Source organism: Morchella sextelata (assembly GCF_020137385.1).
Source record: "Morchella sextelata strain SCLS chromosome Unknown scls_2, whole genome shotgun sequence".
Taxonomy (NCBI): Eukaryota; Fungi; Ascomycota; class Pezizomycetes; order Pezizales; family Morchellaceae; genus Morchella; species Morchella sextelata.
The window spans coordinates 1,415,010-1,434,857 of NW_025408617.1; the positions used below are offsets into that span (position 1 = coordinate 1,415,010).

Consider the following 19,848-nt stretch of genomic DNA (forward strand, 5'->3'; position numbering starts at 1 on the left):
AGGGCAAAATACACAACCCAGTTCAGCGTAAATCTTTGGAGCAACGTCTTCAGTATTATCCTCCCCCTTCAGACTTTGGGCTGAGCTGGAAGTCCTTCAGAACATTCGTTGAGAAATACATAGAAGAGCAAGTACTTAACTCCAGGACCCGCCTTTAATAAACAGAAACCTTCGTATCTTGATTACTCCTTCATTTTGGCTACTAATCCACCATTTGTACCCTCAAAATCTAGTTTGTTTGGACGATTTATAGAGCGTCTTCATAATACGAGTGATGATCTATGAATGTACCGTCACCCCACAAAAGAGCGCCCATGATGCGATGGGCCCAAGTTCCGAGCAACGAAAACAGTGGTCCGTATAGAACTAAAGAGAATTTTATGTTGTCCTAGGCGAGAAAATAATTATATAACAGATCCCACGACCACTCATGCCCACTATGGTCTTGGTAAATAAATGTCCCACCACCAGCGAAGCCCTAGCTCCCCTCGGAAAGCCTTGAGTTTAAAATCTATGGGTCATTCCGTAGTCCAAAAGGCCAACTTTCCCTTTCCCGGGAATATCCACACCCCTATGACGCATTGCTCACAAATAGTTTTCGGGAAATTCCTCCCTGCTGAAATCAGGCCGATGAGAGTGATATTTCATGACTCACCCGATTTCATACATAAGGCTCTACGGATGCTCTTCGAAGCTGATAGCAGGTCTTGTGGCTTGTTGCAGTTACTACTACACTATTGTAGTTATGCCTATAACCAAGGAAGGGTCTGTGTATGTGCTGGTACCGTTGTGGGACACCTCAAGCAAAGCTGAATCATGCCCTCAGATTACATATCGTGCTTGTAGACCGTGATTGTGTTCTGTCAAGCCCCAACAGGAGTTGCATAAAAGCTACAAGTCCGCCAAATTTGAGCTTGCGGGTCACCCTCCATAATATATTATCCCAGGCCTTCTTTTCAGCATGCAAGAAATCAGGAGGAATTTTAAAAAGGCTACCATGAAAACATCCATAATATTATCCACTTTTCAGATACCATGAATTGTCTTTGCCGCCGTCGTCCCTGTTATAAAGTGAGGCCCAACGCTTAGCTAGTGTCTAAGGCGAATAGTGTGGTAATACTAACGAGCTAATCCAAATCGAGCCATATTAGTAGACCGCCATACCAGATCCGCTAACATCAGCTTCAAAGAACAAGCCCCCCTGCATATAAAGACATTCATAATTTCGTTCAAATTTATCCTCTCCAATAATAACTATCGATTAAGTAAATACAAGAAAGACAAAAATGAGTCTTAGAGGCAACGGTATTAGAGCATCATTCAAACTTAACCTGGCACGCCCCCATGATTTCACCCTGGCAGACCACCTCAGCACTAAACTCAGATCCATCAAGTGTCAGGTATATATCGAAGTAGACTTTATAGAAGATTCCTTGTGGTGTTGCCACCGTTTGGAAATCGCGCTCTAGAGATTTGCGCGAGAGGTCGGATGTTAATGTTACCAATGGTCTAATGCCTATTCTAAAATTTAGCCATAGAAGTGAAGATGAAGGATGGTGAGACAAACCTGAATCTGTTATATATTCTGGACAGTTCTCCATATCACACACATACAATATGTCGCTATAAGTAAGTGATGAACCTGCCGCTACCTGCCTAAAAAATGAAATTTTCACGGGCTCCCCGATCGTTATACGCTGTCCCTTACTAACGAATACATGCCGTGTAAATTTACATCGGTCATTACCATCTAAGCTAGGGACCCGATACTCTTCTTTGTGGTACCCGGTCTTAAATGGTGTCAGAGTTGCCATGAGATAGTGTCTTCGCGCGACCCGAGCTGTCACTAAACTCTGGCTTACACCGGCGGTAACAGCTCCTTTCACCACTGCTGCAACTGCGTCCATAGGCCGTACGACACCATGCTGATACTGCTGTGGCACATTGTCCTTGATCTCCTGGAAGAGGAACTCGGACCCGCCGAAGCCCCCTACAACTAATACATTCTGATAATAGCCCGTGAATCAGCAGCGTCCACAAGAAATGCTGTTATATGCAGGGTAAACAGTCTTCCTTACCTGCAAATGGCGATTCTGCGTCTGAATTGCCGTTATCTGGTTCTTCACGAGCTCCAGTATCCGGTGAACGACTGGTTTATAACACTCCAATATCTCCGCGTCTGTGAATGACATATATCCCTCTTCCACGCCAGCCTCCGGATAGTCCGTCTCCACCCCAATATCAATAGCCCAGACCTGCCCATTATTTCTAAAGTCCGCCTTGATACGGTTTTCAAACTCAGAAAGACACTTTGCGTAAATCTTTGGGCCCGTTTTCGTCCCAGGCGGGAGCTTCATTAAATCAATTCTACGCCGAAGTAACCCCGAGAAATTCCTATTCACAGCAGTGGACCCGCACGAGTCACCCGATCCCGTCGTGGCCTCAACCAGCGTCAACGGCTCCTCCTGTGTAACTTCGTACGCAATTAAGTCGACCGTCCCGCCTCCACAATCCACTACCAAGACCGCGTCCAGTATCTTCAAATTCAGCAGCCCTGTTTTTGAACAAAACATTGCCGCCGCTTCTGGTTCTGAAATAAGGGTAACTCTAGAGTCGCTCTCAGCTCTCACAAGCCCCGCTTGTATAGCAGCCCGCTTCGTGGCCGCTTTTCCGGCGTCATTCCAAATCGCTGGGACTGTAAGGTAGTAGTGGATGCTGTCTTCGTGGCGGTTGTAAACAGCCTCGCCTAAAATCTTTTGGAGCTGGACTCGTAAGGCTTTACGAAGTTGGATGAGATAATCTGCAGTAACATCGATAGGTGTTTTGCCGGACGGAAGAGCTGGAAGTTTGTCGTTCTTCAAGTAGGTGCCGTCAGCCTGCATGAGTTGCATCTTGAACCATTCAATCTGTGTAGAGCTCGAGGCTATATCTTAGTGACCCAATGCTTTGAACATGAGTATAATTAAGACCAAAGCAAAAAACACGGAATAACTGACCTTCTGAACGCCTGGTTTTGGATATCCACTAGGGGCTAAGGCTCCTGCAAATTCCAGCCCCCAGCCTACTATGTTTTGTTCTTTGTCATAGTAAAGTGTAGTGGGTACCTAAATGAGGTGGAATATTAGAGCTGTCCAGAACTACTGGCAAGACAAAATGAATGTAAAAAAGAACCTTATTCCTCGACTGATTACCCGCTCCGGGCCATTCGGTGATAATGCCCTCTTTTACACCTCCGTCTGTTGTAAACGCAAACGCGACACCGCTAAATGTCGTGCCCTAACCCAAGCCAATAAACAACCCAATCAGCAAAGCTTCCAACCAACCCAGCAACCAACCAACCAAACCCAGCCTGCCAGCAAACTCACAAAATCAATCCCGATAATCAGCTTTGGCTTCTTAGCTATAGGCCGCTCCATAATCGCCACTGGAGGCGGCGGTGGCTGCTGATACCTCAACGGGCTCGTCCTCGGATTCTCAAAGCTCGTGCCCCTCCCGGAGTCAAATGACTGCTGTATCGACGGCCTAATTCCCACGTCTGAAGCTCTCCCGGGCGGATATTGCGGCCCGGGCGGGGCCAAACCAGTCGATGGGCGCATCGGTGCCGACACGTTCAAAGATGACTTGTTGTTTTTGTTGCTACCGAAGTTGCCGAAAAACGAACGGATAGAGGAGCCATGTTTTCCTTCTCGGATACTACTACCACCCATTGTTGCTGATGATAATGATGATGAAAGTTGGTTATTTGCTTGTCTAGCCTGTCTGTCGCACTGGAGTGTCAGAGGTTTATAGTTACTATTGGGGGGGGGAGGAGGAGGCTGTGGGTTTAGGGTTTGGTTTTTTTGCTTGTTTCAAGTTTCACGTTTCACCGAGCGGATGTACGCCAAGCATGCGTTTTCATTATTTTTAGAGCTGGCCTTACGTACCTGGGTTCTGGGATTGGCGAGAGTGAGGCGTGGAGGAGGGCCGGTAGGTAGGTTATCTGTGAAGGGAATGCTGCTCTTTGAGGCAATGCTGGTTTGTACGAAGCTCGTTGTTAGGTGCTGTGCCATGCTAATCCATGTCCCTAATCGCCGAATACGGGAACCAGTGCTCCAGTATTATGCAAGCACACATTCACAATCGAAGCACACATACAAAGAAATATTACGCCAAATCAGACGATCCTGGGGTATGCGGTAGTCAGTGCTCCTCAGAATGTTGAGGTGCCGTGGTTGATTCCGATGGATCTGGGAGTGTAAGTCAGATCAAGAGTGATTTGATTGATTGATTGATTACTTCGTTAGCTTCAGTGATAACCTTACACTTGATCGAAGCTTGACATTCGATTCCCGCGGTGGCTTGAGCTTTTATCCAAGATCAAGCAGTGTCCTTATGTGCCAGTGTATGGATTGAGGTTGGGGGTTTAGCGTTTATACTTGCCCTCGCACATTCTTTCTTCGTTCTTATCACACATGTCACAAATACACCCTTAACATGACGTTTGCCATACCGAGAAACCAAGCTTTCATCAAATATCCCATTATCGATAAGGACTGACCCAACCGTCCCAATCTACTCAGTCCAGTCATCAACGCCCTTTATTTGATCAGACCGGCACCCAAATTAGAGCGCCATAACCGCTTCCAGAATACCCCTTACTTCTGCAAGGCACATCACTCGCTGTATGTGGATAATATTATTAACGCAAGCAGAGATATACTTGTATCTAAAAAAAATCAACGGCCGCGCGAAGACATGCAATCTTTAAGATTTTCCACGTCCTGGTCGGCATTTAACTCAACCGGAATACCCCTACCATATCAGTGAGATGTTATTCACTCTAGGGTATTTCAATATATGTGCGTATGCACAAGACACAATTGCTTGCTGTGTGCATGTGGATAGTTGCAATAAGATATCATCTTGAGGGCATACCTCAATCATCAACCAACAAAAAGGGACCAACCTACTCTCGACAAATCACGCCACCAGACTAGAGTTACCATACTCTACATATATCTCCAGATAATTATGCTCGTCATCTCTTTACATCCACCGCAACCAACTATCAACATAGTTACTCACTCGATCACTCACAGTCCATCACTCGAAGCTCGGAACATACGCCACTCCATCATCAAATCTCACCATCTCCGCCTTCCCCGGAAAAATACCCTCATACTCTGGCACCCTCGTCTCCGGGTTCTCCGCATCAACAAACATCTGTCTCCCCAACTCCACCAACACCGGGTCCTTCCACATGGTCACAATCCACTCCCTCGCCAACGGCGACGCAGCGCTCAGATCAAAGCCGTACGTACGTAACCTCTACACCAGCACAGCAATTAACAACTATAACCCACCACATTCATAAACGTAACAAAGGTAAACAAACCCAAAGCACTGGCCAATAAAACGCATCCGCGGCCCCAAAGCTCCCAAACAAATACGGCCCCTCAACCTCCACTTCCAGCGTCTCCCTCCGCGCTAGATCCACGCACTCCAGGAAGCGCGCGACCTCCTTGACCGCACCAGGGATCATCGGCACGTCTCCAACGTAGCGCGCGACGTAGTTTGTGTGGTAGTTGTTACGCAGGTTGCCGAAGCCGGAGTGGAACTCTGCCACAAGACTGCGGGCGAGGGCGCGGAGGCGGCGGGAGGCGGGCCAGAGCGGGAGGGTGGGGTGTGATTCGGCGAGGAACTCGGTTATTGCGAGGGAGTCGTGGATTGGGTTGGGACCGAGTGAGGGAACGGTGAGTGTGGGGACGAGGCGAGCGGGTTGGGAGTGGATCTAGGGGGATGTCAGTGCTGTGAGTATTGGGGTTACCACTCGTGACTGGAGGATGTTTCTGGATACGATTGGGTCTATAAAGTTTGATGATCCTGTTGTGGGATTCTCTCTAGTTTTATAGGCCCGTTCGAATCTGGAAACACCTTGCAATCACAGATGGGTATTGGGAGAAGAGAAATGTACAGTTTGGAGGCCATTGGGGTCGGCCTTGTTATATTGCGAGAAGCGGTACGGGATCTTGAAGTGCTCGAGAATGGCCACAATGCGGGCGGTCCAGCCTACACACCTAGGTCAATTGTGGGTTTTAGGTTTTAGTATTTGGTCCTGCTTACTGGAGTAGCGAATGTATGCGCCGATGAGCAGGTATTCGGCATTGGGGTCACGGGAAGACACGATTGCGGACATGGTGAGAGTGGTAATGATCGATTTGTAGGGAATTAGATACGGGAAATTTTGAGACAGTGGAGAGTGCTTGTATATATGTGGGGGAAGATCTAGCAATTAGGGTATAGCTGAAGATACTCTAATTTCAATGACTCATTGGTAAGGCTCGTATCGATATATTTAGCTAGCTAGACGTACATACATAGGCTTTCGCCGGTGGTTGTCGGCAGCTAGTGATTATTGTGCATGATGTGCGCAGGGGATGGGAGCCGAGGTGATGTTTAGTAGCGGATTATAGGTACAGTATGTATTTACATATGTAATTCAGGTAACACATTTGTAGCTGAGATAGCTGAAACAACTGAGATAGCTGAGATAGCTGAGATAGCTGAGATAGCTGAGATAGCTGATCTGATATGTAAATAGCTGAGATTAACGAAGCTGACTGGGCTGGGAGGAGAGAGCTATCTCAACCCTTCAATACTGTAGCCAGTCTGCTGGGGACGCGCTAACCTCGATGGCCAGAGCTTGTTAGACACCTGCTGCTTGAGTTGATATCAACGATGACTCATCGGGTTAAGATGGAAGCGTAGTCAAAGGCGGTCAGAGCTACTTTACGTGGCCAGAAACAGTGATAGGATCATAACCTCGCTACTTCTTGTGCATAGCTGCAGTACATACATAACTGCCATCATCATCATCATAACTCCATTGGTTCAGCTACAGTTATTCACGTTTGCATCCGTCCGTCGAGAGGGAGCATCAAGTGGGTAGAGAGAGCAGCCAGTAACGGTCACAACTATTTGGACGGCCATCCGGAAAAGCTTTTGCAGCCAATTGTTTGGATTTTTTGCTATTCGGAATTGATATGTTTTGGGGAAGGCCTCAGAATCAAATATTCAGCTTATGGGTATCAAGAGATTCCCATTGTTGCTGTTGGGGTTTTTATAATGACACCCGTTGTCTCGTAAGCCTGTTTTCCCATATCGCCGCCCATTTATCTCCAACTATTTACTAAATACTGGGGTTCAAGATGTTTTGATGCTCTCCGTCTCTGAGCCAATCAAGCCACTCGAGCAGCACCACACCCGCCTGTTTAGCTAGTGCAGCCCAAAACGTAAGGTCGTTCCAACCTCAACAGTTTCCATTCATCCATCACACACGCCCGCATTCACTACGGGCCACCGCGCGGTGGGAGGTTAGGTCGGGGACATGATATCATTCAACTGACAGCTCATATCCTATTGCTCTCCTCCCCCGTCTCTCGAGGACCCTGATCCGAATGTCCATCCGATTGCGGGGGAAGGAGAGTGGAACCGGTGAGGGGTCTGCTGCAGTTTATGTACGATAGCGTGCAGGGGCCCGGGGCTAACACAAGTGCCAGGGCCACCTGCATGTAAACAACAAAATGTCCCCACCACCGTCATCCGATGCGCCGTTTGTGGTCACGGACACCTTGTGGATCAAAGCCTCGCCCAAAACTGCACAGATATCACTTTCGGGGGTGCGAGCGAGCTCTCTATATGTGCCTAGTAAGACAAAATAAACTATCTACTCTAGATATTCTCCTCTACATACTGCTCTCCATGTCTCTCCTGTGGCTTATAGCTAGTTCTTGCGTCAGTGCCTGAGATCCCCCTCATCTTAGCTTTTGTCCCACCTGAGGCGCCTCCGCCGCCGCCGCCCTCACTCATCTTCTGCGCCCCCACCCCATTCCGTCTGATTCCCACTCTGTCTGACTAGAGAGAGAGAGAGAGAGAGAGAGTCCTCTTCCCCTTTTTCCCTCCTATCCTCCTCCTCCTCCTTCATGCCCGTCACGCCCCCAAAGCCATGCCAACTTTCTTCGACTTCCAGCAAGGCACCGACTCGCCCCCACCAGAAACCGAGACTTTCCGCTACGGGCGCTTCCGCGCGCTCCCAAGTAACCTCTACACCGTCCTTGCGCCGACCAGCAGCGCGGACCCCAAGCGGTGGACCGCCGGCGGGTATGGCAGCATTAATGCCGCCGAGGACGAGGATGACGACGTCGACGACGAGGACGCGGAGGCGGAGGAGATGAGATGGTGGATCGATAGGATGCTTATTAGTCCGCGCCGGCGCGTAGTGGTGAGGATCGTGGGGAGGTGGTGGAGTAGGATGGGGCTGCTGGTGGTGCTGCCGGCGGCGATTGTGAGTAGATTTGATAGCGCGAGGGCTTAGGTTTGTTTGCGGCGCTGATGCGGGTGTAGGTCGTTGCGTGGTGTGCGATACCATTTCCGACGTATCCGATCATGGGGAATGATCCGTCGGCGTTGCCGGTACAGCCGCAATATGATCATTACCCCCATACTACTATTGAGGGCCCGATATCGGTATTGGGATTGCTGTGGCAGGCGGTCAAGAATGTTTTTAATATATCAGTGATACGGGATATGATAGCCTCGTTCCTGCACCGACTCAGCGACACAGTCCCGCAGATCCCACTCCCGGATCCAGAGCGCCCAAACCCGGGCACTGGCGGAGGAGGAGGCAGCGGTCACGGTGAAGCACTCGTTACTCTCAACTTCTGGTTCTTTCTCACCGTCTACTATGGCTTCTACAACCTAGTTGGGCTCCTCTGGATCACCAAGCTCTTCAACCTCTACTCGCTCAACTGGTGGCCTGCGCGCCTCGGCTTTCCGCACGCCTTCACACTCTTCAACCTGCTCCCGCTGCTTGTGTCAGTCCCAATGTACTACCTCCTCCCTGCGCCGATCCTCAACCACAACCTCACATGGATTCTCCTCACCTTCACCACTATGCTCAGCCCGCTCATCATCTCGTTCTTCGTCCTTCTCCTCGAGCGGCGCTCCGGCCACCTCGGCCGCCGCAGCGCACTCTCCGACACCCAACTCCTCTTCACCACCTCCCCAACCACCATGCAGCGCCTCGACCCCCACCCCAAGACCTGGCGCTCCCACATCCACCCCTGGTCCCTCCCCACATCCTACATCCGCTTCATCTGGTTCGGCAGCGCCCTCCTCCTCTCCCTCATTGCTCTCGTTCTCGGCGAAGCATACGCCGAAGTCTACCTCCGCACCCTCCCTCACAACTCCCTCGAAACTGTCGTCTATGTCTGGTCGTGGGTCCTCACGATAAATATCCTCGATGGAACCACCGGGTGGATTCTAGGTGCCCGCGTGGGCAGTTATCCGCTCGCGTGGGTGTTTAAGCTCTATTTTGCGATGACGTACCAGACGTATGTGCGCGCGCTGTATGCGCGCCTGCGCAGTCCAAGCCAATTCGTGGTATTACAGATATTGAGCTCGAGTGTGGTTGTGGTGTGGCTACCACTGAGTATGACGAGGGCCGTGCATAGCGCGTATGTGTGGGCAGGATGGAACGCGCAAGACTATGGCGAGTATAAGAAGTTTGTGGGCAGGTATTTTTATGTGAGGGGGTTGGCGGAGAACGTGAGTATGGTGGCGTGGCTGGGTTGGGTGGTGGGATTACATTACGGATGGAATACGAAGGTGGGTTTCTTTTCGTTTTGTGCGTCATGGGGGATCACTCGCTGATGAATTAACGGGGGGGTGTAGGTGTATCCGTATTTCTCGTTCAGTGATCGCGAGGATCCATATACGTTCGAGCTGACGTTCTTTGCGTCCCTGGCGACATGGGCGTGCGAGATGCTTGCGGCGTGGATCGTGAGACGGCTCGTCCGGTATTGGTTCAAGTTCGACGTGACCGCAGAGGCCGTCGGCGACTTTATCAAGTATCCGGAATTGGTGCCGGCTTGTCTGTGAGTTTTCCCTTTCTTGCACTCGGTTTTTTCAGTGGTGGATGTGTGTGCTGATATATGCGTGGATGGGGTAGAGCGGTGATGGTGCATGTGTTGCAGAATATGCTCTTCTCGATTATTAGGTTGAGATTTTAGTGATTGCGGCAGGCATAGATGATAGATGGTTACATGTAGCGCATTCCTTTTTTTTTTGCATTTTGTTTGGTTGTCACTTTTATGACGCTGTATTGTTTAATCCTGTGCGTTTTAATCAGAGCGGATGTTCATAAGTTTTTGTTGAAATTTCGCATGTGCATATTTTCACTAGTTTAGAGGTTATCAATATCCATATGGGGGCATCCGGAACATGGAAAACGAATTGCGTAGGCTGGGAGTGAGGTTTTTGCCCCATGGTAACTGGTCTCCGCAATTACTGTGCATCATACCGATACATTCCTACGACCTGGGCAGTGATGGTACGGTCTAATGATAAGATATACAAAGCTAGAAGTCTCGAGACCTTGCTTTAACTTACGAGATAATACAATTACTACATAGCTAGGTCTGTGGCAATACAAAATAAGACAAATCTAGTCTCGTGACCTTTCGGGGAAACGAGTGATCGCATATGTTCTTAACCTGTCCACCGCCAATCTAGTTCTAGCTATGTCGGGACTCGTTTCTCCTTATTTTTTGAGGCTCGCGTTTTCGGGGGTTCTAATCTGATGGAACTTGTCCTACATTACAGTCAACTAGGAAAGTTTTGATTCTTTCTGTCACTTATATAGAGCTACAAAACAGGGCGTTTTTATCCCCATGGTTGAATTCAACTACCAAACCCTGATTACAAAAAATGAAACAAAAAACTAAAAACTATTATGAACAAGAAACCCTAACCCACCACCAATCACTCCAACCGTAGCTTCGCCGGCCCCCGTCCCAAAAGAGTGGAAACGGGGTGACCGGCGAAAGAGCCATGTCTAGAAGACAGGGGGCTCGAGGGGGAGACGTGCTACTGAAGGGTGGTCCCTAGCCCAGAAGCAGCACTGTGGAGTTTGAAAGAGGAGGGGGGAAACTGCGAATCTATAGTAATTAAGACTTGCCAAGACGTGAATGATTTTTTTTTAGCCACCTTCCTATTTGACACCCTAACCCAATACGACGGCATTGGAACCCTTAGGGATGAAAATAACTCGAAATCCTGCGAGTGGGGGGATTCAAACAGGCGCGGGTAAGTTGCCAAAAAAAAATCAAGTCATTCGTAGTTGAGTGCAACTCATACGATGAGCCCTCTCTATGTGCTATCTCGTGAAAGACCGCCACTTTTATCTGCTTCTCTCTCTCTCCCTGTATGCACTGACTCCCGGGGGGTGAATTCGGCTTTCATCCCAAGTATCTGTGCAGGTGGATCTTGGATTATCACTCGTTGGACGAGACTAGGCTATTGTGGATGGAGTGTGGCGCATGTATCGTATCAACCAAGGGAGTTTAGTTGATATCTCATTTGTTAGCAGCTCGACATCGTTGAGACGTTGATAGGGTTTATCTCTTGCGCGAGCCACGACGTGCAGGGTATTCCATCAATGATGTCTGGCCTTCCAAACGACAGCGAAATTTAACCGTGTCCAAACACATCACTTGTCCTGTCCAATGCGTGAGTATACAAACCAATTCTAATGCATCTCCACCAATAAACAAAGTCACTCCGCGATCTTCTTTCTCGCTTCACGGGCTGTTATGCTGTTCAGAATCCCTTCACCATCCCACCAGGGTAGGACACCGGAGGTGAGTGATCCCCCATGATCCAATTCTCCATCTCTAGAAACCAGCGACGCAAGGGTCTTCCATTGCACAGTGCTATCCTGCTTTATATGATCTCGATATCTAGTTCGGTTAAACGATCGTCGCTGCCCCCGGGCGGACTTTGTTCCGCTATAAGGCCGACGCCGTCGAAGCGAAGTCCGGGGCAACGCTGCGACCGACGGATGGCTTTCTCAATGACAAGAGTCGTTCTCGGTGACAAATCTAATGCATATCAATATAAAAAATGATGTATCCCTTGGACGGATGAAACTCTCAAATTCGCAGCTTCCCTCTTTCAGCTAATACTAGCCCTATCCAGTAACTCGTGCTGATTTTTGATTGGCTGTATTATAATCACCGCACACAAAAAGCAAGAAGGTTACCTGACTAAGTGCGTGCACGGTCCAGGCTGCGAATTTGAGAGTTTCATCCGTCCAAGGGATAGATACATGGCGGGTTACAACTTGTTCCGTATTCAAGGCATGACATGGTCGGTCTTACAAATTCAAGTCACTGCTGGCATGCATGCAGGGTATAACATAGGGCAAGAGCATATTTACGGGTCATGCGCCAGCACTCGTTCGTGCTTTCACGCCCGTACGGCTAGCTGGAGACCTTTTGCTTTCTTCGTTCGTTTATTCATTCAAGCTAACTACTCAGTGCCGGAGCTATACTCGACATGAGACAAATAAGAATTTACACCCAAAGCAACAAAGAACCATAGTCCGTTTCTGGCCCAAGTGCTCAACAGCCACCAAGGATAATACCATCTAGATCTACTTACGTACATGGTCACGGTGAAACGATACCCCATTCAACATATAGCCTTTACCAATGCCGTCGCAAACCCCACCCCCAACATGACAGCCCTGTACCAATTGAGCCCCGACCACCGCCACAACAACTCCCTCAACCTCCCCTTATCCGCGTCACCCCAGGATCTCTGCTCCAACAGTGCTCCCAGATTCGCCCCCATGCCCACCAGCGTGAATGGGATGATGCCTAGCGTGGACACGGCTGCGATCCCATACGATACGCGCAGGCTCTCGTCGTGGTACGCGACGTACGAGAACGCTGCACCAGCAATAATCGCGAGCGGCGGGAGCGTGAACTTTCCGTGGTCGTAGAGGTGCTTCCACTGCGCGTGGAGGTCCTTTGGCGGCGTTGTGCGCGGGTACAGGATGGCGGGCATGACGAGGAAGGAGATGCTGGAGTTTGTGCCTGGTGCTCATGCGTGTTAGAAAAGATAGAAAGGTAGGCATGTAGATAGGCGTATTGAGAGAGAGAGTTTTTAATTACCAGCAGCTATGCCACCGGCGAAGATGCCAAGGGCCTTTGCGTAGTTCAATGCATCTTGAGAAGCCATAATAGCTAGCTAGTATAGAGAGTCTTTGGGTGCTTTCAGGTAAAACGAAGTACACAGTGCTAGACTTATGAGTAGTCGAGTAGTACCGCAGGACAATGCTATTTCAACTCCAAATTCCTCCCTCGGCGAACTCGGGGGCCTCCATTTATACCCTCCGCTCGCTCACTCACCCCCCCCTCAAAAAGATCTGCCCATATCCACACCGTATCCCCTCATCCGTTCCTTCCGTGGGCCCCTAAAAACATTGCGGCATTTCTTATCATGCATAAACCAATAAAGAAAGCCTAGAGTTGAAAAAAAATTAAAAATCAAAAGTGCGGACACCATTACAGTATTACATAGTTCCTTTGTTGCCGTTGTGAGAATACCCCCCCCTGTCGGACATACACCATTACAATGCCTGCCCAACAAGCATTACGTCGTTACACCCTCTGTCTGTCGCACAGCGGGGTGGTACCATCCTGTACGTACTTTGCATGCCAAGAGGCCGTGAGTCAACTTTCGAGGCACGTGACTGGTTAGATCCTAGCACGGAGATGGAGTACGACGGTACTTAACAGATTAAGCCGAATGCAGTACATAGTTGACGATGGTGGTGCCAGAGTTTCCTCGAGAGGGTGAGGTTCTGTATGAAATACGTTTTTTTCGAAAAAAGACGAACTGCCAATGGCTAACCGATCTGGAACATCGATAGGGTAAAGTAGAGCAATGTTAGCGCGTGGGAAAATAGTAACCTGCCGGCCCCCCCGTTACTATCTGCAGGGGGGCTAAGAATAGTTCTGCCAAGACTCTACATTCATGTACCCTACTCTGTTATATTCAGCGAGTGATGCGGTGTGATTTGCCCAGTTCATGTCTTGATTCCCAGATAGTAAGAATCGTTCAATTGAACTTAGTTAGAACCTAGGCTAGGCCTGTTACGGATATGAGACAAATTTATTGCAACCCCCCCCCCCCCCCCCCCCCACATCCAGGACCCAGAAAGAGAAGAAAAATAAAATGATAAACGCCGTCTATTTATTTACCCACCAGGCCCAGTAAGTTTTTGGGAATTGATACCCGTACTCGGAGTTACATTCCTCCTATAAATAATAATACAGCTGATTTCATACGTAAAAGAAGAATCAGACAGTCTCACAAACCACGAGAATTAAGAAAAAAAACGAAGAAAAGACAAAAACAAGGATGAAATGCCCGTAGAAAGGTATGAAAATTAATTTAGATGTAAAAAAAAGTTAGGGAAAAATAAATTGGAGAGCTCAGAGATGATGTCCTGTCTTGTGGTGATCAAGAAGAAAACACCTATGCACCTGTACCCCCATAAGTGCTCATATCACCTTCATCGCTCTCGTCGTCATCGCTCATCTCCACATCTGCCTCTTGCGACCCGTCCCTTGAATCGTGACTGCCACCTGAACGTGAACCCCCCTCAGTTTGTCTTCCTCTAGATTTTCTCTTTGGTGCATCATATGCAAGTGCCGTTCTAGTCCTCTTACGTTTTCCAAGATTTCCATTTTGCGCCTCAATAAACTCTTCTTCTTTCGTGGCTCTTGGATCAGCCTCTGTCCTTGAGACAAATGTAGGAGTCTTATAGGTTTTCCCTCTCACGCGCTGTCTTGATTTTCTATCTTCAAGTTCATCCTGAGGGTTTAACTCAGTAGGACTACCACTGGATATTGCTGGTAGCGAAGCCGGGCCTGGTCGGCTTTGAAAGACACCAAACATTGGAGAAGGAGTTGATGCCGCGCTGTTGCCATTAAAAAGCATGGCCGTGGTTGGCGGAACCGAAGTGCTCTTTCCTACGGGGGTTTTGTTTGGGACCGTGAACGAATTTGAATGAAACCTAAAATCATGGTTCCCATTGGAGGTCGCTGACGCATCGCCGCTAACAATGTGATCGTCGGCGTCAGTTGATTCTCCGTTACGGCTATACTCGGGAGGAGAATTAAAGCGTCCATTGAAATCTGTAAAAGCATCGGTATCCTCATCTTCCATTCTTGCTTCATCATCATCAACTGAACTTGCAGTCTCAATACGCAGTCCAGATGAAGCTGTTACTGCGGATCCCCTCCCTCTCCCCCTTCCCCTACCTCTACTTATAGATACGCCTCTCCCCCTGCCTCTCCCCCTACCTCTCCCCCTACCTCTCCCCCTCCCTCTGCCTCTGCCTCTCGTTGGGGTGGTCGCTCCTTCTGGAGCCGAGTCGTAGATAGGTGATCCAGGGCCCTCGTCCAGACCAGCAGCGTCAGTCATCAATGTGAGTAAACCATCGTTTTGACGAGTTTGCTTTCCGCCATGATAGAGCCTCAAAGGAGATACGGGTTCCGACTGTGTAGCAGGGATATTCAGCGAACACGGTAATGGCATGATATCGGACAGCTCAAAAACAGGATTCGGGTCTCTTGAGAGAATGTCCCTCAATTGCTCGCGACCGTTAGCACTGAACCTAATCCGGAGTGTGCTATATGATTGGTCTGCCGGCTCCGCTGCAGAAGATTCAACCACTTCATCACCCCCAGAGTCCCCGGCCGGTTGTCCTTGGCCGAAATTGCTGAGCCGCCCACTTCTTCGATTTGAGAGCGGCGAGCCTCGGACTCGGCTAAGATTGTCTGCTGAGTGAGTACGGGAAAGTGGAATCGCCGCAAGTAATTCTCTAGGTTGTGCCTGGGCCGCTGCAAGGGCCAAGGCATGGGCATTAGGATTTTTTGGTGGTCTACCAACTCGCTTTTTGATAGGAGGCATCAAAGGATCGAGGCCAGGTGGCAATTGAACAGGCGCAGATTCCGCTCTCCCATTCTCCTTACCTGGCTCTTTTTCCTTGTTCTTGTCTTCTGCCAATCTCCGGCGTCTTGTGAGTTTGGGCTGTAGTGTATGCACACGGGGGTCTTTGAATTCGTATCCAGGCATGATAACATACTCGGCGGCTTTATCACGACTGCGTAACTCCCTACCCCGAATCGAGTATTTACCAGATTGCTGCCCATCTGCGTCCTGTTTGCCGCGTTTATCAGGAGCAGGATCATATGCGAAACCGTAGAGTTCTGCCTCCTTCTTATCTTCCCACACTATACGATCGTCAGGCCAAAGAGGATTTTTGCAATGGGATCTGACTCTTCCTCTTTGTATGCTGCCTCTCCCCCGCCCTCTGCCCCTCCCCCTGCCTCTCCCACTAGACAAGGACTCCCCACTGAAAATTGCAGAGGCTTCTTCTTCAGCCTCTTTCTGCCTGATGACCTCTTCTAGAAGAAGATACTCCTTTTGCATTGCTTCCAAAGCCCAGACAATATTTTCCTCTGCGTGGAATCGCTCTCCCTCGTCTTTAGCACTGTCAAGACTTTTCTGGAATTCAGAGACATCGGTGAGCTTAGAAAACAAAAGTTCTTGGATAGCTGTAGTCGACGGGAATTGCCCAGATAAAAGAGCCGCTTCCATAGCCGCGAGCTCCTTTTCAATGGTTTCCGGATTGCAGACAATGTAAGCTGGAAGATTTTTCTGATTCTGTGTGGATCTGTGAAACCTTAACGAATCCTGCGATTCTGGATCCAAAACAACATCCCCATCACCATCAACCACATCCTCCATTACATCCTCGTCTTCCCATTTTTCTTCGTCCTCATCCTCGTCCTCGTCCTCGTCCTCGTCCTCGTCCTCTTCCTCTTCTTCCTCATCTTCCTCGTCGCCCTGTCCCTCAACCTCCTCTGATTCTGCCTCATCAATATCAATGTCAATTGCATTTTCCTCTTCCTCTTCCTCGTCCTCGATCCTGTCCTCCTCATCATCATCCCTATCCTCATCGTCATCCGCATATAGTTTAGTGCATAGCTCAACATGCTTTTTCATGATTTCAATACCACTGAGGCCTTGCTCTAAGCCCATTGCTTTGCGTATCGTAAGAATATCAGCAAGAGTAGTTTGGCACAACGGACACTCGTGAGCCTGCGTCACAACTTTATTTTGAGAGCTCGATGGACCACTAAAAGCACAATTTAGTGGTCTGTAAGTATATAGTACCGATTTGTTAACATACCCGCTTTCTATATTGGCGAATTGAGAATAGCTTCTTTTTTTTGTAGCTACAACTACAGGAGTTGAGCTAAAGGTGATTAGCCGAGCAGCAGCTTGGTAAATTTCATCTTCAATAAGTTTTAGTTCCTATGCGTTTGTTAGTAACTATGAGGAAGTTTTAAAGAAGACAACGAACATTTATCAGCGAAGGCTCTCCCTGAACCGCTTGAGGTTCAGTCGCTGTAGTTGTTTGATGGGGTATAGCGTCGATTGTTGTTGGGTGATCCTCCCCACTGAGGTTTGTGACATCTTGAACCGGGTCTGGAATCTTTTCATCGGGTAGCTTGATGTCGTCCCCGGTAACGCTCTTTACTTCAAAATCCGTCACCTCGGGGTCTTTAGGCTTATCCTCGCTATTATCAGCAACGCTTTCCAGTGGTTTTAATTGCTTTTCTTCTTCTTCATCCACAACGGTTTCCCCGTCGTGTATTGGAGGACTATCGCCAACCACCAATTGGAACTCGGCATTTAAATCATTCGAATTTCCGTTGAAATCGTCCTGAAGATATTTGTTATAAAAGACACATTGGTAAGATATAAATAAGACTTACCATAAAAACATCTCCCCCTCGACTAGGTACATTGGAATTCCCTCTTGCAACCTGTTTTTGCAACTCACCATCCGGACCTAAAGACAAACGCCTTCCAATTGGTCTACTGGGGTAGGTTTCTGCATCTTCAAGGACTTCCGGGTCCAATTGGTCCAATTGGTCGGAAACTTCCAGTTCATCTGTCGAGCTGGCTGATGATTGAGACTCAGAGCACGATGCTCCATCTTCATCATCGGTTTGTTCAGAGTTATGAACTGGAACGTGCCTAACCGACTCTTTAATCAAAGGTGTAATCTTTCGCGCTTCGGGGTTGCTATCACTAGTGGCTTCAACCTCGGTAGTTTGATCGTGCTTCTCGCAATCTTTCTCGGCCTCTGCAAGTAATTGGTATGATGGAGAGCCGCCCTTGGCCCTATCTTCATTGCTATTAGGAGCTTGGAGGGATGAGTCGACAGTGCAATTCTGTGAGACGATTATTGGGGATAAAGGCTCATCAACATGACTTAGGAACTTGGAGTCGTCTCTCTCTTCGTCTGCATCGATTTCGCGCATGATAGTATTTGCCGCGTCTTCATCCTCCTTTCTGATATCTTCAATTTCTATACCCCCCATCGCAGTCCCAAGAAGTAGATCCACCGCTGCTTCAACCAAGTTTAGTGGGGTTTGCGCACCGTCCACAACAACAACTTCTCCGCGTAGGAGTGGCCCAAAGTCTTCTTCAAAGGCATTATTAACCTGGTCTTGGATGATAGAGTCGAATGGGATACCATTTCCGGCCATAGAATCCGAAAGCCCAACTTTTCTTCTATATTCTTCCCGTTCCCTCTGCTTCTGACGCAGAAGCCGCTGCTTCTGTGGACTGATGTAGATATTCCGGGGTTTTTTACGTCGTGCCTTCGAAAGCATTTTTGCAGACGATGATAAATCATGTTTACCTTTTTGACTTGTACTAGGCGATGTATCACGTGACTCCATACCCCCTTCCGATGACTTTGGTGACGAATCATGACCGGGTTGCTGGGGTGATGAACCAGATATGTATATAATCTCTTGGGGTTTTTCAATCACCCCTACTTCGGATTCGCATGTATTGAGTTCCCTATATATTCCAACTCTAAATTAGTATAATTGCGTTGCTTTCTATCTCAGAATTTCATTAGAGGTCCTCTGCTTACCGGTTTTCAGCATCGATAGGCTCTGTCAAAGGAAGGCCTCCTTTTATCGGTTCGCTCACTTCCATATCTTGCATATTGATATCGATATCTGATTTTCTTGTAATTGTTTTCTCATTGACTTCTTTGACGCTTCCCCTCTCTAGATTTACTTCCTGTCCGGAATTATTTGTTTCTGTGCTTGAGACAACATCCAAATTTTGAGGTAAATCGGTACCATTGACCGGATCAACAGTTTTATTAGTCTCCTTTCCAGATTTGACTGAATTAGATAATGACCCCTTTCTTCCCCCTCTCTGGAAGTCGTTGGTACCCCCGTTTTGAAGTATTGTGTCCAATAACCTTGTATCTGATGTTTCTTGTTTAAGCCCCGGTGGTGTCTTTTTTTTGGGACTAAATCCCGGGGTTGCTGCTGTAAGTAGAGGACTTGTATTCAGCGCAGCCTCGGTTGAGGATAATGTATTATCTATCCTCATTATTTGATTATTATTCGTGGAATTTATACTAGCTCTTCTTACCCGTGCGGTGGCAGAATTATATTGGTTAGGAGGAAGTATAGCTTCTCTGATAGTTTCTCTAGCTTTTACAGCTGTCACCCTTGACGATCGGCGTTGTGATTCTAATTGTGGAGAGGTTTGAGGTAAAGTCCACGATGAACTAGTGCCTGTGGACGGTGCAGATAGTGGCGCACGGGTAGTTGATTGCTGCCTTGGGGGCTCGATTGTCAATGAAGACTGGCTCTTTCTTGAGCGAGTTGTACGAGGTATAAGTCCCGCAGGAACAGTTGGAGAAGTATTAGGAGGCGGGGGCGAAGAAGATGAAGGTTGGTCCTGAATAGATTTTGCTCGTCGGCGAGGTGGCATACTTGGGATTTATGTGATAGAACCTAAATTATTAAAATAGATGTAAGTCAGGAATTCTGTGGATAGGGTGTGGAAAGACTATAAATTAAATAAGGAAGGTTTGTTCAGTACAGAAATAAATAGTAGGTGCGAGGT

At 48.3% G+C, this 19,848-nt stretch overlaps 5 protein-coding genes across 5 annotated transcripts; 1 reads left to right on the forward strand and 4 right to left on the reverse strand.

The window, feature by feature from the left end:
- Positions 1-1,316: 1,316 nt before the first annotated feature.
- Positions 1,317-3,707, reverse strand: H6S33_005622 (uncharacterized protein; the record flags this gene model as incomplete). The annotated part of the gene is made up of 6 exons (XM_044836988.1): positions 1,317-1,516; positions 1,748-2,006; positions 2,079-2,923; positions 2,993-3,104; positions 3,172-3,276; positions 3,366-3,707. 6 exons carry the CDS (start codon positions 3,705-3,707, stop codon positions 1,317-1,319), a joined length of 1,863 nt encoding a protein of 620 aa, XP_044698931.1.
- Positions 3,708-5,082: 1,375 nt separating this feature from the next.
- H6S33_005623 (uncharacterized protein) lies at positions 5,083-6,175 on the reverse strand (the record flags this gene model as incomplete). The annotated part of the gene is made up of 4 exons (XM_044836989.1): positions 5,083-5,307; positions 5,375-5,770; positions 5,954-6,048; positions 6,103-6,175. The coding sequence occupies 4 exons, from the start codon at positions 6,173-6,175 to the stop codon at positions 5,083-5,085; spliced, it is 789 nt and encodes a 262-aa protein (XP_044698932.1).
- A 1,809-nt stretch (positions 6,176-7,984) lies between these two features.
- H6S33_005624 (uncharacterized protein) lies at positions 7,985-10,049 on the forward strand (the record flags this gene model as incomplete). The annotated part of the gene is made up of 4 exons (XM_044836990.1): positions 7,985-8,323; positions 8,383-9,645; positions 9,712-9,914; positions 9,989-10,049. The coding sequence occupies 4 exons, from the start codon at positions 7,985-7,987 to the stop codon at positions 10,047-10,049; spliced, it is 1,866 nt and encodes a 621-aa protein (XP_044698933.1).
- A 2,461-nt stretch (positions 10,050-12,510) lies between these two features.
- H6S33_005625 (uncharacterized protein) lies at positions 12,511-13,062 on the reverse strand (the record flags this gene model as incomplete). Its single annotated transcript, XM_044836991.1, has 2 exons — positions 12,511-12,917; positions 12,996-13,062. The coding sequence occupies 2 exons, from the start codon at positions 13,060-13,062 to the stop codon at positions 12,511-12,513; spliced, it is 474 nt and encodes a 157-aa protein (XP_044698934.1).
- Positions 13,063-14,364: 1,302 nt separating this feature from the next.
- H6S33_005626 (uncharacterized protein) lies at positions 14,365-19,713 on the reverse strand (the record flags this gene model as incomplete). Its single annotated transcript, XM_044836993.1, has 5 exons — positions 14,365-17,035; positions 17,090-17,214; positions 17,264-17,626; positions 17,679-18,777; positions 18,854-19,713. 5 exons carry the CDS (start codon positions 19,711-19,713, stop codon positions 14,365-14,367), a joined length of 5,118 nt encoding a protein of 1,705 aa, XP_044698935.1.
- Positions 19,714-19,848: the final 135 nt, after the last annotated feature.